Source organism: Desmodus rotundus, chromosome 8, assembly GCF_022682495.2.
Source record: "Desmodus rotundus isolate HL8 chromosome 8, HLdesRot8A.1, whole genome shotgun sequence".
In the NCBI taxonomy this organism is placed as follows: domain Eukaryota; kingdom Metazoa; phylum Chordata; class Mammalia; order Chiroptera; family Phyllostomidae; genus Desmodus; species Desmodus rotundus.
The window spans coordinates 26,038,990-26,056,717 of record NC_071394.1 but is presented as its reverse complement, the minus strand read 5'-3'; the positions used below and the strand labels follow the sequence as shown (position 1 = coordinate 26,056,717).

Below are 17,728 nucleotides of genomic sequence, written 5' to 3'. Positions count from 1 at the left end.
GCCCAGTCCAAAAGTTGTGTTTTTCAGATTTTTCTGAGATTGTGACGTCAGGACAAAAATTGCCGCAGGAAATTGTATTGGGCTGGGATGGAAAGCAAGAAGCTGGCCTTTGAAACCTCTAACTCACGGGGACACATGAGGGCGCTGCAGCCTACCAGCAGCAGAGGCAAGGTGCTCCCAGGCCCAGCTTTCCTCTGCAGAGGCCTCCTGCTGCCACTGAGCCCCACCCCCCGCCCAGCCTGAGCCACCTCCCCTCCACCCCGTCTGAGCCGGTGGTCTTCCACAAGCACTAGGAATCAGCGTTCTCCAGGAGAGAAAATGAGCGCGATGGTCACCAATGTCATTAGTTGTTGTTTTGCCTTTCTAGCCACTTCTCAGGGCGGCTTTGATTGGAGTCACCTGGGGCTGTCCCTGTGGCCGTCGTCTGCCTTTGTCCACTTCCTGGGCTGGGAGATGGCTGCTCTTGCTATGGCAGCAGAGGACTGCAGGAGGGCTCTGCCCGGATTCAGGTTAATGAAAGCTCTGGGCACCCTGTGGGCTGTGCTGAGAGCCCAGCGTCCCAGAGTGTGGCTGCCAACACGCCCAGCAGGACTGGGCTGCCAACGTGCCACCATACCGCCTTTAGCCCTTTCGGAAGCCATATTATTTCAAAGACAATGATTTTTAAAAAAGATCTGTGAACCAAGGGAAGCAGTACTCATTTTAATAGAACACAGTTTGGGGTTTCCTCAGGCTCAGACTGCTGGAAATTAGATTTTTCTGCTGCGGGCTGTGGGAAGAAGGTACAGAGGGTTCATCGGTAGGAGCCACTAGTTAGAGGTTTTATTATGTTTTGATATTTATTTAGTTAGTTAGTTTTACTTTCTCATCTAGTGGTAATCGAGGTTCTGTGGTCTAATTGTGCGGCCACTGCTGAGTCCTTGTATAATGCCATTAGGTGACTAGATCATTTTAGCTGAAATGGAGGCTATAAAAATATTCTTTCAAAAGGACTAAATTTGGAACTCCTTGGAGGTGCACTGAGTCTACTTATTTAATTGGCATTTTGCTTTTGTGCTGGGTAAAGAAGAAACTGCAGCAATGAAGGAATGTGGCTGGGTTTTATCTTGCTTTTGTCCTGCACAAACGGAATGTCTGCCAGCTGCAGAGGGGAAATTCAGGCAGAACCATGTGTACCCACGTAAACTCAGCCTTTATAAAGCAGCAGCGTTAATGAAGTGTTTGGGGATTGGGGAGGAGGGGGAGGAGATGTGGGAGTTTGGGTTAGAGCCGATTTCATGTCCCCGCTCCAACTTCCTTCCTTCGGGTTGGTTGTGACGGTAGCTCAGTTGGTATCTGACTGTAGTCGGGATCCCGGCTCCGTAGGGCTGTTTGGTCTGCTCATGCTTCTATGGTGGCCAGGTGCCCCGGGCTGCAGCCCTGGCCCTCTTCCTGCTCTCTGAAGGAAGAACCACAAGCCACGTCACTGGGAGTGAGAAAGGGTAGTCAGCTCGCTGGGGCTGCAGGGTCGCGTCTGAATGGCAGTTCCCAGTTCTGTTTGAGAGCTAAGCCCCTATGCAGAAGCTGGGAGGAACAGTATGCATTGCTGGAGCATCCTCACCTCTGTAATGACACGCAGGGGCCTTATCATCTCCTATTTTCTCTCATTGCCAAATTTGGAATGTTTTGTTACAGAGAAATGCACAGAAAGCTGCATTCACGTTCACTCAGGGCGCCAGAACCACGACAATTGCTTCCTAATATAGCATTCACTGTGTGAGGGATGGGTGCCTGCTGTACACGCGGCCCTGTGCTAAGCATCCCACGTGGAGGTTACTTCATTTAACCCTCACAGCAATCTTATGAGGCAGGTATTATTATCTGTGTTCCACAGAGAAAAACAAAGCGTGGAGGGGTTAAATGCCCAGGGCAAGCGGAACTGGGGTCAAAGCCAGACCTGTCATACTTTAGCAACTTGCCTCTGAAATGCACCGCTTCCTCCTGGGCCTTCACACAGGTGGCTCTGTCTGCTGGAGTTTGCTCTCCCCGTCCTGTCTCTCTCCCTGCTCTCCCCACCTCCCTTGCCTGCGCTGATGCCTATACACCCTTCCTAAGTCGGATCTCTCCTTCAAGGTAGCCTTCTGGGACCCCCACCCCACTTACCCCCCTGGAAAGCTCAGGCTCCAGGAAGCACTTTCTCCTGTCTTTTTCCTTTACAGCTCTTAAGACTCCATCTAGCTGTCTGCTTATTTGAGGAGTGCCCGCCCTCCTAAGTGGGCTACAACCTGAAGAGCAGGCTGTGTTTTTACACATTGCTGCAGCTTCAGCTCCTAGCTAACAGCCTGGGACCTAAGGGCCCAGATGGGAATTCATTAATATTTCTTGAATGATCAAATAAATAAATAGAAGACAGAAGTCACAAAGAGATGTCCGAAAGACATCATGTATCCACCTTGAGAAATTCAAAGGTGATCAGTGTGTAAAAGCGTCTTACAGCCTGTGAGCTGCTATTTCCCAGTGGTCGGTTCATGCCCTCCAATCTCTCCCTAACAGTCCCTGGCTGCAGGTTGTCTGGGGAAGTGCCTTATCACCCTTGCCAGATGTTGGATGTTGTTTGGGTCAGGGGTCTGAGGCTCGTTATCAGCTACTCGCAGTGCCTGATGCCTGTGTGACAGGAGGCAGTTTCCTGCGGCAGCTGGGCAGCTGCGGGGCTTGCTGGGGCTCCTCAGTCATGGCTGTCCTCTCCCTTCTCTTGCAGTGCTTTTGTACGTGAGGAAGGAGACGGACGACGTGTTCGACGCCTTGATGTTGAAATCGCCCACTGTGAAGGGCCTGATGGAGGCGGTAAGCCGTGTACACCCTTGCCAGGAAATCTGCTCCTGGTCTCCTGAGCTGGAATCCATTCATTAAAATGCAGCCTTTGAGATGACTCTGGAATGGCTTTGCAAAGAAGAAAAAGCAGAGAGATTTATGGAGACGCTGATTTCCATGCTGTCAGGGCTTATTAGCATCTTAAAGGGAAGGAAACTTTGAAAAATAGCCAATTCCCTGTCAGTTTAAGACCAATCAGAGTAAGATGCCATAGAGAAAGGTTAAACCGTGAGTTTCTCTCTCTCTCTCTCTTTTTTAACTGTGAGATTCCATTTGTCTCTTTGCATTAAACCAAATTAGGTATGTTTAACTTCCAAATATGCACGGACCAAAAACAATTAGGAAGTGCCTTCTAGCTGTGATAATGTACCCCGAAATAGAAGTATGACCTCTGTCTAGTTAAGAAGAAAAACAAACTACAGAATTCTGAAGAAAAATTCTAAACTTCTTCCTCTATTTTCACCCCTAATTTAGTCAAGCATTGCCCTACCCAGGCTCAGGAAAAGTTAATTTATTTTTGATCCATATATTACTTATCTGAATATGACTTTAATACGACTCCACTTTGAATATGACTTCTCACTCCCTGTCACCTTTACTTTCTCCTGTACAACTGTGTTGTAGAAGATGTTTTTGTAGTGATCGAGACAATAGGACCGCCCAGGTTGGTCCCAGTCATTTGTGGGTTGGGAAAACGGCTACGGCGGAAACAGCATGTTTTGGGTCATGGGGTGGAACGTTGAAAGGTGTAGGATGGTGCCTGCACGTGGAATCATACACTACGTGGTCTCTCGTAACCGATTCATTTCAGCTGCGGCTCTCAGCATGTTTTTGTAGTACAATCAGTTCTTCCTTCTTCTCTATGGTTGAATTGTAGTCCATCGTGTGAACCGACTACATTTTGGTTTTCCATTTGTCAGCTGATTGACATTTGGGTTTTCCACCTGCTGGCTGTTGTGAATGGTACTGCTATGAGCATTCGTGCACAAGTGTTTGAACACATTTTTGGTTCTTTGGGGTATATACCAAGGAGTGGAATTTCTAGCCAGACACAAAGGTCACATATTCTATGATTCAATTTATAGGAAATATCAAGAATAGGCAAATCCATAGACATAGGAAGCGGGGTGAAAGGGTAATAAGAAATGACTGCTTCATGAGCTGGGTGAAGGGGTAATAAGAAGCAACTGCTTACTGAATTTCCTTTTGGGGTGACGGAAAGTTCTGGAACTAGAAATCCCTGATGGTTGCATGACATTGTGAATGTACTAAATGCCACTGAATGGTAGACTTCAAAATGGTAAAAGTGGCCAAACGTATGATGTGAAAAAAAAGTGTCTTCACTGCCCATCTGAAATTTTTGTTGAAATGCAGAGCAGTATCCCCAGTGCAGAGTTCTCACGGGCCCCTGTGGCTGGCGTCGAGAACAAGTCCCCGGACATTGCTGAGCAGGGACCACCCTCTGAGAAACACTGATGGGGGGCCGGGTAATCGTTTATTTCCCACAGGACCCTTCCCGCAGAGGAAGGGAGTTCATTGTTACTGAGTCTGCTGCGCCTGAAGGAAAAACAAAATGAAATGAACACAACAAAAATATGATCTATATCTCTTCAAATGAACCAGGATTTTTAAAATGATCCTAAAATTTCCAGAGGTAAACTTATGAGCTAGAGAAGCTTATAAAATATTCAGACCTGCCTGGGGTTCTTTGGACAGTTTTCATAGCCCCAACCTGGCCTCTAAGATCTTATTGCCGAAAGCAACTCACCTAGGACAGTAGGATAGTGGTACATATGAATATGAACTAAGCAGTCATTTGAAGGGCATGTTCCCAGACTTCAACTCCCTGACTCTACTGAATCGGGGGTGGCATGGTGGTGGTGGATCAAAGGTCCATATTTTTAACACACTCCTCAGGTGTTCTGAGACCAGTCAGGCGTGAGAATTCAATTGATCTAGACGGATTCCAAACTGATTCACAAAGCTGTGACTCACGACCCCTTTTCCTTGTGTCTTCCTTTCCCTTCCTCGACCTCCGGCCAGTTCTACAAGTGTTCGGTAGCTGTGGTGTCGCCGGACCACTGTGAGGTTAAATATCACCCTTACTCCCACCCAAACCACTGCAAGTAACCTCTGCCTACACTCCCCACCACAGCAGAGTCGGCTTTTGATCCCTCTTAGGGGAGCTCATCACATCTTCCTTGCTCTCCTTAGCTGGGGCATGGGTGGGTGGGGGGTGGGGAGAGAAGTGTACGGTATCTACCAACTTTGTAAGCCATGGACAGAACAGGTTCCCCAGGCTGCTTCTGGTCAGATTTCTTAGAGCAATTCTGACTTCATCTCGCCTGTATTAAACCGGGAAAGAAAACGTTTTATTCAAGCACCAGCACCCGCTACCTTCTGCAAGTGGGAAAGCAGGGCCAGAGAAGCCCCTTCAGGACCCGCAGGTGGTGTGGTCAGGCGGCAAACTCTGAAGCAGCACCACTAGCAGCCCTTGCAGTTCGGGGAAGACCATGAAGGATGCAGGTCCCGTTTGAGTGAAGGCTTGAGCACCCTGTGAAGTGAGAAGACAAAATTTTGAAGAACACTGGATCCTGCTCGCTGTAGTTGCACCCTAAGTTTATTTGGGGGCCCACTGGGGTCAGAAAGTGCTCTCTCTGGGGTATAGGTTCTCTGAGGAGCAGCCCCTCACTAGCGTGTGACATTTTACCATCCTTTTTTTTTTTCCAGCAGTTTCTTTTTTTTAAAATTTTTATTGTTATTCAGTTACAGTTGTATGCCTTTTCTCCCCATCCCTCCACCCCACCCCAGCTGAACCCACCTCCCTCCTCCACCTCCACCCTCCCCCTTGGTTTTGTCCATGTGTCCTTTATAGTAGTTCCTGTAATCCCCTCTTCCCACTGAAAAATATGGAACGCTTCACGAATTTGCGAGTCATCCTTGCGCAGGGGCCATGCTAATCTTCTGTGTATCGTTCCAATTTTAGTATATGTGCTGCTGAAGCGAGCACGGTTTTACCATCCTTTTTTAACAAAGATTTTATTGATTTATTTTTAGAGAGAGGGGAAGGGAGGGAGAAAGAGAGGGAGAGAAACGTCGATCAGTTGCCTCTTGCTCGCCCCCAACTGGGGACCTGGCCCTCAAACCAGGCATGTGCCCTGACTGGGAATCCAACCAGCGACCTTCGGTTCACAGGCTGGTGCTCAATCCACTGAGCCACACCCACCAGGGCCATTTTACCAGCCTGACAGTCACACACGTAGAGACTGTATGGCCTAGTGAGTCAGCGTATGGAGTTAGGGCTCAGAAACCTGTGTTCATTTCTTGACAGTGCTTCTCACTAGGTGGGCAAACTTCTTAACCTTGTCTTCACCCTGCAAATGAGAATAATAACAGTACCTACCTCACAGGGTCGCTGTGGGGATGAAATGAGACAATACAGATGTACAACTCCCTGCCTGACTCCTAAGTCCCCAACAAAGGTTAGCTTTTGTTTCTAAACCGTTGTTTTGAGGAGGAATCAGAGCTAGAGAAGTCACAGAGTGAACACGTCCTCCTTTTCCTCAGATTTTGGGTTTCTTAAATAATCCCAAAGATGGAAAGTTATTTTTGCTCATGATTCCATTATGTAATTTTCCACTAATTAGGCACTTCATTGGAGGCCCGGAGCTGTGGAAATGGGCAGGTTGACCGTGTTGGGAACGCTGGAATTTGTCTGCAGAGCTGCCCCCCTGAGCCTGGAGACAGAAAACTGCTCCCAAGAAATGATCTGTGTGCTCCACAGTCCGAGGCCCCACATTAAACAAAGTTTCGAAACAGGAAGCAATGCACTCTAACTGCCATGTTTTCTTATCGCTCTAATTTTAAAATAATTTCATCACCTTCGGGGCTTTATCTCTTTTAGCAATTAAAAGCTACATTTTTAAAAATCCCTAACTTTTAAGGAAATCTGTTTAATCCAGGAATATTGTACTTGGCCTCAAGCTGTCACTTGGAACCCTGTCACTGGCTGAAAATGACTTCCCGTAAAAACACAAAGCCCCACTCACTATGGACCCAGCAGGTGCTGTGGGCCTCGGGTATTGCTTCTCTGAGTGGGAGATTCCACTGGAATCTCCTAGGATATTTCCAATGGTGCCATCCTAGAGCCCCACAGCTGACCTTTGAATCATGCTCTCTGGGGGTGGGCCCGGTATCAGCATTGGGAACAAGCTCCCTGGCTGACCTTGAAGTACACTAAAGTTTAGGAGCCGCTACCTGCCATGAACCCCGGCTGGAAATTCATATTAGGCCGCAGAGGTGTCCAACCTTTTGGCGTCTCTGTACCACATGGGAAGAAGAAGAGTTGTCTTGGGCCCCACATGAAATACTTTGCGACATGTAATCACAAAAAATATCTCATAATGTTTTAAGTACATTTATGATTTTGTGTTGGGCCACGTTCACAGCCATCCTGGGCTGCGTGCGGCCCACGGGCTGCAGGCTGGACACCTCTGTTGGGGTCTGATTCTGTGCACAGGCCCGATGTGCATATTCACTCAGAATGGGAATAACCCCACTCATACTTTTGGGGGCCAAAGTCCCTGTAAAAGTAGCTGTGAGCAGGGAGCGGTGGTGCAGGCCATTCACGTGCATGGCCCCATCTGTGGGCTGGGTCCAGGCTGGGTCCTTCATCTTCCATCAGTGGTATGGGAAGGCCAAATACCTTCCCCACTGAGGGGGGTGCTCACAGTCTTCCAGGCGTGGACCTCACAATTCCAATGTAAAACGGTGCCTGTGTAAAGTATGTGTGTCTTGCGAACGTTTTTGAAATAGGAACCCCTGCTTCATATCAGTATTCACATTGTTTTATTCTTTCCTGAACTAGTTATGGGAAGGTTGGTTGTGCCTCGACTTCCTCTCTGCTGAATGGAGTCAGCAAGAGCATCAATGAGTTAACACGAGCACTCAGTAGACATTGGCCGAGGGGGGTGACAATGACGGTGACAACAGTGCAGCCGCTTCCACAGCAGGACGGTCCGGATTGCCTTTCAATGGAGAACCAGCTCTCATTTCTCCTGTTAAGCTGCAAATTCCCTGTTCTCAGTTCGGGATTATTTAGATGGAAAAGAAAGTCTGTACCGGAGGATGAAAAGCCAAAAAGTTTTGTATTTTTTCCCTGTTAAAAAAAATTATTATTGGCAATTGGTGGTGGAATGTTGACTTGTCATGGAGACAGAAGAGAATGGCACTGCCACCCTCCCTTCAGATGGGAACGGAGGGTGGAGTCAGAAGGCGCCACATCGGGCAGATTCCGTGAACAGTTTGTAGGCGGCGACGGGGTTCCTACAGCCTACACAGAGTTTCCTAGGTCTGGAAGTCCCGTCACGAAATAGGATGGAGCAGTTGTGTTATCTAGAAATCGGGTTGTTTTTAGACTCAGCAGATACTATGCTCTCCTTTGAGGTAACATTACTGAGTTGGCCTTAATTAGAAAAGTCTCCTGTAAGACCAAGGTCACAGGTCCCACCCTAAGCACATGTGCAGAAGCATGTAGAAGGAAAAAAGGGGTACTTGAATGACTTGGGTTCAAATCATGACTCTGTAGTCTTGAGCAGGTCAATCTCAGAATCTTTGGCTTCCTTGCAAAATGTGGGACATGCTTACCTTCCAGAATAGTTATATTTATACTGTACTTGACCTCTCACTGTCTTTGAAAGAACTCTTGACCACAACAAACAGGAATGGAATTATTGTTTGTCTATGTCAAACTGGGTCACTTTTCTATAGAACAGACTGGATAATTCTTCTTATTTACTGGTCCGGCACCTCCCAGGCCTTCGTTTCACATGCCAGGAAATCATTGTTTGTGCAGATGACGCCTGGATAGGAAAATAAGAAAGTTCTCTGCCGGCCAGAGGTTAATGAATGTTCCTGTACTTGGTGTCATTTGGATAAAGTAGAATGTTTCCCTTCACACCTGCGTGTTTGGTGTTGCCAGTCAAGCCATTCACGTAATTGTAGTGATTTACTTTGGCTTCTTTATCCTTATATATAACTATGTTTTAAACTGGATTGCAGACAATGGTTTGGTGATGATGATGGTGGCAGTGGAGGTGACACGAGTTTTCAAACTTTTCAATATGGAACAACTAAATGCTAGCGGATGGGGAGGCAGATTGAGATTCTTCCGAGCCAGAAGGGCTGGAGAAAGGGGGCTTTCCTGGATTTCCTTCCTGGCGAAGCCAGCTGATGAACATGGGGAAAACATGGCTCATGAGCCAGTAGGCACCGTCATCTATCCAGTTGAGTCATTCAGGCGTGGAGACCAAGGCCTGTGCTCCCTTATTCTCTTGACAGGCCTGTTTGCAAGCAAGAGTCCCTTCTTTTTAAATGTACATCTTAGAGCCCACATGGACCAATTTCTGAATCCAAATAAAAGTCATTGGCTTCCAGAACAGGCAGTTCTGTTGGGTGACCCGAGACAAGCAGACTGAGTCTTCCAGTGGTTAAAAAAACAAAAACAAAAAAAAACAAAGGACATTGCTAAGTTCTACCTGTCATATACCTGAGGTTTCTGGACAAACAGAACTCTCCACCAAGTTAATGTCTACAAATTATAGATCATCAGACAACCAATAACACATTGATGAGATATGTCCAAGACCTCGGATCCTCCCAGATGTCAAGGAAGTCGTTTCAAATATTAACAATGGGCTTTTTAAAAATTATGAGAGTGTATGCTCATTTTAGATGACTTGAAAAGCAAAACCAACAAACAACCCAAGCAGTCTGATTCCCCCTCATTCTGCGAGAACTATGGAGTAGCCATGCTTTCTGTGCATGGAAGGGAGGGTTGTACAGTGATATCATCCAACTCTCGGGCACGAGGAGTGCTGTAACCCCCCCAACAGACGGCCAGCTTCCTCCCGTGATATCCTGCACAGTCTCACTTTTTTCCAGGGTTCTGAATTTGGCAAAACGTGCTTTGTCACCCTGCATGGAGACAGAACGCCATGTCCGTGTGGCGTATTATCGAGCTGGCTTTGCTGTTGACACATGAGCTGAGGATAGCACTTTGCCCTCCTAGAGATCGTCTGTCCTCCTCGGCAGCCTCCTCCCCTCCTCATGGGGTCCATGAGCCCCCCCACCCCCAAACAGTCTCAATCTCTAAATCGGAAACCAGACTGCTGGTTCGTTACCTTTCAAATCCTGTCACTGCCCCTTACTAGCTGAGGGACCCTGGGCAACTTACTTAATAGCTGTAAGCCTAAGTTTCCCGCACCTGAGACACAGGGCCGGTAGAAGTGCCTCTTCCACTGTAACACACTGAGCCAGTCAGAAGCTGCGGAGCTCCGTGTGCCTAGCTGCTAGGCACTTGCTAAGCAACCAGTGAAGGCGAGCTGCTGTGGCTACTCCCAGCAGGCCCAAGTCAAAACTGGAATTGTGCAGGATTTGTGAGAGTCTCCTAGTCTATTTTCAATTGGTTTGTGAGCCGAGGTATATGGGCTTAATAGAAGTTTGCTGTACACAGTTTCTGTATTATACACAGCGATTCTTTGAGGAGCTTTGCATACACTGAGTGTGTTTCTGCAGCCCAGACACCTAGATGCGGCCAATGTGGGTCATAGGATATATGCATTTTCATCAACAACTTACGCCGAATTCGCCTCCAGAATGGTTGAGCTTGTTCTCTGGCCTATGGAACACGAGGGCTGCTGTTTCTCATGCCCTGGCTGATGCTGTGTTACCAATGTTTTAGTTTGTGTCAGTCTGATCGATTAAAAGTAGTATCTTACTGCTGTAATGCAAACTTTTAAATTATGTGCGAGGGGGTACATTTTTTTCATATGCCTATTGTCTTTTCTCTGCAAATTATGTCTTCATGTTGTTTTTTCCCTTTTCCCCTTGAATTGTTAGGCGTTTTCTGTTTTGTTTTCGTTTTGATCTGCAGGGTTCCTTCTAACTTATGGATGTTAGTTCCATGTCTGTTGTTTACGCTGCAAAAAAATGTTTGCCAGTATATTAATCGGCCTCAGCTTTTTAGGTTTTTTTTTTAATTCTATGTTGTTTTATCAACCATTGATCTTTTTTCTTCAGGTTTTATATCCTGCTTGGAAAGATCTTCCTTACTTGAAGAAGAGTAAAAAAAAAACTGACTCATGGGTTTCTTCTTGTATAGTTTCATCTTTCACAAGTAAATCTTGATGTGATTTTTTTGATACAGGAGTGGTGAAGAGATCCAGCTTAACTTGTTACTTTTTTTCTGTGTGGCTACCTATTTAATCCACAACATCCTAATATAAGGGTCCATCTTTTCTGACTGATCTGAAATGACACCTTCATCATAGATTAAATTCCCATGTGGCTGAGTCTGTTGTTGAATGATTTAAGGTTTGTCCAAAGGGAGAGCCTTGCAAATGAGGCCCTTTGAGAGTTTGACTCATGAGTGAGGATACTGGCTTCCAGGAAAATCTCCAGGAGAAGGAAGTTGGAGCTTTCTTGCTTCTGCTTGGACTCCCCCACCCCACCCCCATGCTCACCTGCCTTTTTGTCATTGATGTTACAGATATCTGAGAAATACGGGCTGCCTGTGGAGAAGATAGCAAAGCTTTACAAGAAAAGCAAAAAAGGGTAAGAAAAAACTGAACTTAAATTAACTTTCAAATCGGTTAAGTCAACACAGGGCCTTAAAAACAGAGATGGTGCTTTTGTTAGTTCCATCGTCCACCTTTTACAAAACTGTGCTGTCCTTTCCAGTGAGTGAACAGCCTGCAAGCCGATGCATTCTGAGGACCTTTCACGAGAATGGGAGGGGGGGCCATAGTGCATTGTCCTGATGTCCGCCGAGACACCCCACTCCAGTGACAGGACTATTGGGCTCTCGAGGGGGGGGAGTGGCAAAGTCACCCTTCTGTAGAGAGCGGAGTTTATAGGGAATCCCATGCTGCTCTCAGGGTTGGCATCAGGGCTGCACGGTAGGAACAAAAGGAATTCATTCTTCGAGGTAATTATTAACGAAATGATCTAAATGATCCTTGAACCCGCTTGCTCTCAGTATTTAGAACAACAGCTGCCATTTATTGGGTGTTTGGTAGGTTCTGGGTCCCCCGCTAAGTGCTTTATATGCATTGCTTTATATGCATATTCTCCATCACCACGCTGTGGGGTAGATTCTTATGCTTAATTTACTGAAGAGGAAAGTGAGCCAGATGGAGGTAAAGCATCTTGCTCAAGGTCTCATGTACAATAAATAAGTGGAACACAGATTTGAACCCAGGTCTGTGGCCCCAGAACTCAAATGCTTAGCTCCTCATTCTTCCCCCTGACACCTCCAGTCTCCCTGGGGATTCCTCTGAAGCTCTAAGAGTAGAGACTGCAGGAGGGGTGGGGTCTAGTGCCAGAATGTCTCCGTGAAGTCAGATTATGGGGCTATTTCCCTTTGAAAAGCAGCAAATGGGACTTTACACTTTTCCCTGGCCTCTTTCATAAAGAAAATGGGTGATCTGGGTAGCCCAGACTTTCTCAGTCATGGGGTCTCTTGCTTGATGGGGGGTCATGCAAGAAACCCTTTCCACTTGAGCCCTTGTTGGGAAGCTCACTAAAATGCATCTTACAGTTCTTCCCAAGGTCAGTGCCATAGTCTGGGCTTATTCCCTGATTGTGAGATGAGTGGCATCTCAAGAGCTTGCTGCTGAGCTGAAACCACCCTCATGGAGTGGGCGTGGAGCGCCCAAGTCCACGCCGATGATGATGACATTCGCTTTCACTGAGCGCTGTGTTGGGCCCTGCGCTAAATACTGTCATTTTAACAACAAGCCTTTAGAGCAGAGTTGTTATTCTTATTTTTGCAGAAGAATAAACTGAAGCTCCAAAAGTCTAAACACGTGTCTGATGACACATGGCTGTAAAATGATAGTCAGTTTTTCATTCTCAGAGTAAGACCTGTTTGACTTCAGTGGATGGGATTGGCTCAAGGACCGCTAAATCATGGACAGACCCTGAAAGTTGCCAATTCTCTTAAAACTCAATGCACTGCAGGTAGTTAGTCAAGGACTAGGTCCCGTGTGGTCAAGCATTAGCTTCAGAGTGAGGCAAAACCCCACTCAGCCATGAACTAGCCAAATGAACTTGGGGAAATGACTTAACTCCACTGAGCTCAGTTTTCTCATTTGCGACACAACACTAACCACCGCTACCTGCAGGGTTGCTCTGGGGATGAAGTACAAGGTCTCAGAAGCCCTGGAACATGGGACATGCTCAGCAAAGGGTAGTAGCAGTTCCGGTTTATTTTCCTCTTCCTTCTTTGTGCAAAATACTTTTTAAGATGCATTTTCAAGAGGCAATATGGTTTAATGAAAATAGGGTACCTAACTGTTTAGGTCCTGGCTCTGTCCATATTTCAACAGCTAAGTGTGTGAGTTCAGGCTCTGTGAACTCCTCAGGGGCCTCAGTTTACCCATCTGTATAGCAAGACAGTTCGGTTGAATGATCTCTGACGTCCTATTTAATAAGGAATCATGAGTTCTAAGTTCTAAGAAATCGAGGCTTTGCTTTCCTCAAACTGGGTTTGGGGGAAAGACAATATAATGAGGGTCTTCTTTTCTGCTTTGCACCCTGTTTCCTCCACCCCTCATGGCCGCCCTTGCAAAATGGCAGAGGGAACCCCCCACCTGGAGGCTGTCCTTGCCCCGAGCACGTGGTTTACGGCATCTTTGTTTCTAACCCCCGCCCCACCCCCGGCAGCATCTTGGTGAACATGGATGACAACATCATTGAGCACTACTCGAACGAGGACACCTTCATTCTCAACATGGAGAGCATGGTGGAAGGCTTCAAGATCACCCTCATGGAAATCTGAGCTCCGGCCTCAGCACGCCCTCGGCAGGAGCCCTCGGCACACTCCTCCCTGGGAGAGGGGGGGCCCCCGGCCCTGCAACCCGCAGATCCACCTCACCCGCCTCACAACTGCTGTTACACGACTGTGCTGCGGAGCAGGACGAGGCACAAAGCCCCACTGCTCATCCGTGTGTCTGGCCCGTCCACCAGTTCCTGCTGTGGAGCTGAGGCCCGAGCCCCTTGGGAAGGGGCCTTGCACCTGCCAGACCCTTATTTATTGTCCACCTGTTTCGGGAGCCCAGGGCCAGGCCCACCAGGACTCTGAAGGCCACTGCCGGCTCCAGAGGATGTCCTCCAGAGCCCGCAAGGATGACTCCACCAATCCATTCATCTCGAAGCACCTGAGAAGGCCTCATCCCACCTGTCTTACCTCTCCGCTTCTCCTGAGTGGCTGGACAAAATGAGCCGCTTCTGGGTACAGTCGTCAGAGGCGGGGTAAGAGGTGGACACCCCCTTACTGGCCAACCCTTCAGGTTGATCTGGAGATGGTCATCTTGCTAGATACCTCCAGGGGTCCCCAGCAAGTGGCCATCAGGCCTTGTACAGGAAGACATTCCGCTACCATGTAATTAGCAGGTGACACAGAAGACATGCCTGGTTATCATGTACATAGTGTTTATAATATTGCAATAATATATTTTACCTGTGGTATATGGGCATGTTTACTGCCGCTGGCCTAGAGGAGGCACATACCTGGAGACTCTGCTTTCTGTAAGAGGTTTCTGCCTCTTTGCTGTTCAGGAGACACACTGGACTAAGAAAGCGGCCTTTGGTGTATGAATGACTATGGTGGGTGCCAAGACAGATGCCCTGGTGGGCATGGCTGGGACTTGGTTCTGTCGGCAGAGGGACCCCTGTTCTCTCTCCACGGGTCCGCCCTGCTCTGAAGCCCACCACCTTTATCCCATGGCGATGTGCTTTGCGTGAGTCTCCCTCTGAGCTGTCTCCTAGGAAAGGTCAGATTGCCTGAGGCCCTGGCCCCTCCAGCTTTGCCATTGGCACTGCCTGAGCTTTCTGGAGAGACTGCGGTGGGTTTGCCGCTGGGCCCATTGCAGAGCTCCTTGGCAATCATGGGGATCCTGGCCTCTGTGCAGGGCCTCGCGGTTTACAAGCAAGTCCTTCATCTCAAGTGGCCCCCTTAAGCCCGACTGCAGTTCTGAGAGTGGGGCCAACAGCTCAGGTCTGAGTGGTCAGGGCCGGGGCGGCCTCCTGGGTCTTGGTGCTGGAGAGGGAGGGACTGATTGCTTCTGCTCCGGGCTGCTGGATTTGGAGGGAGGGAGAGACAGAGCCCCAAGAGCCCTCACTCTTCTGCAACCAGTCTCCAGAGGAGAATCCCACCTCCTGCTACAGGCCCTGAGAGATGAAGAGGAAAAAACACACTTCCCTAAAGAACCACAAAACCATGATCCATCTTGAGCCTCTGTCCTCTTTGAGGGGACAGGTAGGTGGTCCAGGGGTTTGCATTCACCCTTGTGGGTGGAAGCACCAGCTTTTTGGTAGTGAAATGCACCCCCCACCAAGGTCCTGGATCTAGAACAGGTTCTATGTAAGGGCCCAGATTTGTCTATAAAGCACTTTGATGTCTTACCTGGGGGCTCTCTCTCCAAGGGCTCCCTGCTTTTCCAGCCCTGCTGTACTCTGTGAGGCTGCAGAGGCTTCCATGGAATGCAGGGCAGTGTGATGCCTAGGAAGACCTCTGGGAGGTGGTAGGGAGCCCCTGTCTGTGTGTCTTCTGGACAGCTTACCCTCCCTGTGGTGCCAAAGGTTCGCATCCTGGATTCGGCTCTGCTCTTGTCTGTCCCCTCCTCCTCCACTTGGGGACTGCCATGCCCTGGACTAGCAGCTGGGACCCTCCTGGGGACCGATGGGGCTCTGTTCTAAGATGGACACATTCAGTGTGGAAATATCGGATACACTATGCACTTCCCATGCTCCTGGCCTTAGGGGTGGTTTCCAACATCACGGGCGGACGGAGTGGCAAATACTGTTGGACTGGGGCGTGGGACTTCAGGCAAGGGAAAGAGAAAGTAACCTGGCAATCTGGCACAGGTTACCTCCCTTCTCTCTAGATTCTGTGGAAAAAACTGCTTGCCGGTCCTGCCCTAGGCAGAAGGTGAATCGAAAATGCTTTTGCATTTGTGCCAGGTCCCTAAGCAGCGGGGACCACTGACAGAACAAAGAATATGAGGTCAGTGCCACCAAAGGGTGGTTCGGAGTGTCACCTGCCAGGTCATCTGTCCCCCATGTTTACCACGTCCCCTCGGTATTCTCAGAGTGCCGGTGGCTTAGCTGGGATGTGTTCTTCACTATGGAAGTTAGTAGAGCTCTGATGAGGAAAATTTCCTGAGCAAAAACACTCCAGAAAGAAAGGAAAATTTGCCTCTTCTTTTGTTGTCCCTTAATTTAATCACACTCAAATAAATAAGCTTTAAAAAAAATCCATGTAAAATGAGGAACATGTGAAACAAGTTTTTTTAAAAAGAAAAATACATACCCAAATTGCTCAGACTTTACGGGTCTTTGGAAATTGAGACGAACAGAAAAATGTGATCAGATGTCATCTTGAATTGGACCCTGGAAGACTAAGGCACGTCCCATGCCACAAACTTAGGAAGCGTGAAATGAACCAAACATTTATTTTTCCTTCTTATTTAAAATCATGAAATGCAACAAAAACAGAGGGTTTGTGCCAAATTCTATGAACAGCCCTTTCCTAAAGGCAAGCAAGGGAGATTGATAGATGGACAATTTGCTCTTGTGTTTAAAAAAAAAGGCAAATGTAACTTAATAGTTTTGTAAATGGGAGAGGGGGAAGCTATAAACTACAAATACAGTTATTTTATTTTTTGTACATTTTTAAGAAGAAAAAATAAATATTCATAAAGTAAGAGTAAATGACAGTGTCTGCTATGTTTCGTGAGGCGGGTGTTGGGGTCCTTTGCCTGATCGGAAAGGAAGCTGTGTGTGAGCTGGGAAGATTCTAGGCTCCCCTTGGGCAACTTCGAGTCCCAGGCTTCAACACAGCGGGCATTTCCTCTGGTCGCCTTCTTGTGTCCCACCTCAAGGGGAAGTGAGAAGGGGGCTGAAGAAAGCAAGAGGCCTGCAGTGTGACTGACAGGCCACCAGGGTGGTGGTTATTGTCCTGTTCCTCGGGGCGGAGGCTGGGTTCTGCCCTTCACCTCTAGCTTCTTCACTCCCCGATCACTCACCCCCACTTGAATTCGCACAGAGTTTGCTGGTTCCTTACTTCATCTGTTCCAACCTCTACAGAGAGGCCGCAACCACAGGGCTGACACTTCAAATCCGTAGTGACAATCTCATTCTAGAACCCACAGGCTCACTAGTATCTGTCAGCTCAAATGTAAACACCATGCTTCAGTATCCTGGTGTTTATTGGTATTTCCTCAGTGAGCCCCCACCCACTGAGCCACCCACACCCCTTCAGCTGTCATTAATGATTATGTCCCGGAGCCTCTCTGTGCCAAACCAACGGCACTTCTGTGTTCTCTCGCTATCCGTGTCTACAGCTTTCAAATCTTTGCTCAAAACTTGCCTTCAGTCAGCCTTCGCTGACTTCAACCCCAGTGGCCTTCCCAGCAGCCTCTATGTCTGGACCAATGGGGAGGGCAGAGGAGGTTTCTGGAGAGATCATGGGACTAGAAGTGGGCTGTGAGGCCTTTTTGCCATGATCCATGTTCCACGGTCTAAGTAGGTGTCTGAGCCCGTCCCCACAGGCCTACGTAGGTCCTGCTGAGGACGTGGCTGGTCTCCACACCTTCCCCGGAGCAGTCCCTCCCTTGGCCCATGGCAGTCCTTGCTCCCATTCTCGGTGAACTTGGCTCACCACGTGTGCCAACTCCTCCCCCCACCTCCCTGCACTGGGCTGTGGTTGGGTAGTGAGGATGACCAGTTGTCAAGGCCACAGGGTCCACTTGCACCTCTTGCCTTCCACTCTGTAACAGTTCAGTTCAGTTACTATGGACCAGGTGCTGTGCCCCAT

At 48.2% G+C, this 17,728-nt stretch overlaps 1 protein-coding gene and 1 non-coding gene across 5 annotated transcripts in view; one reads left to right on the top strand and one right to left on the bottom strand.

Annotated features, from left to right (window-relative positions):
• The window catches only part of GRHL2 (grainyhead like transcription factor 2), a 131,916-nt gene extending 115,299 nt beyond the window's left edge, over nt 1-16,617 (top strand). For all 4 annotated transcript variants that reach the window (XM_045181537.2, XM_045181534.2, XM_053930185.1 and 1 more), the window contains exons 14-16: nt 2,738-2,823; nt 11,399-11,463; nt 13,576-16,617. In XM_045181537.2, coding sequence (XP_045037472.1) covers nt 2,738-2,823; nt 11,399-11,463; nt 13,576-13,690 — 266 coding nt within the window. In that variant the 3' untranslated portion in view covers nt 13,691-16,617. The remainder of the gene's footprint in view (nt 1-2,737; nt 2,824-11,398; nt 11,464-13,575) is intronic.
• Nucleotides 5,754-5,860, bottom strand: LOC112315789 (U6 spliceosomal RNA). Its single transcript, XR_002975930.2, has one exon. It is a non-coding gene; the product is annotated as a U6 spliceosomal RNA (small nuclear RNA).
• Nucleotides 16,618-17,728: the final 1,111 nt, after the last annotated feature.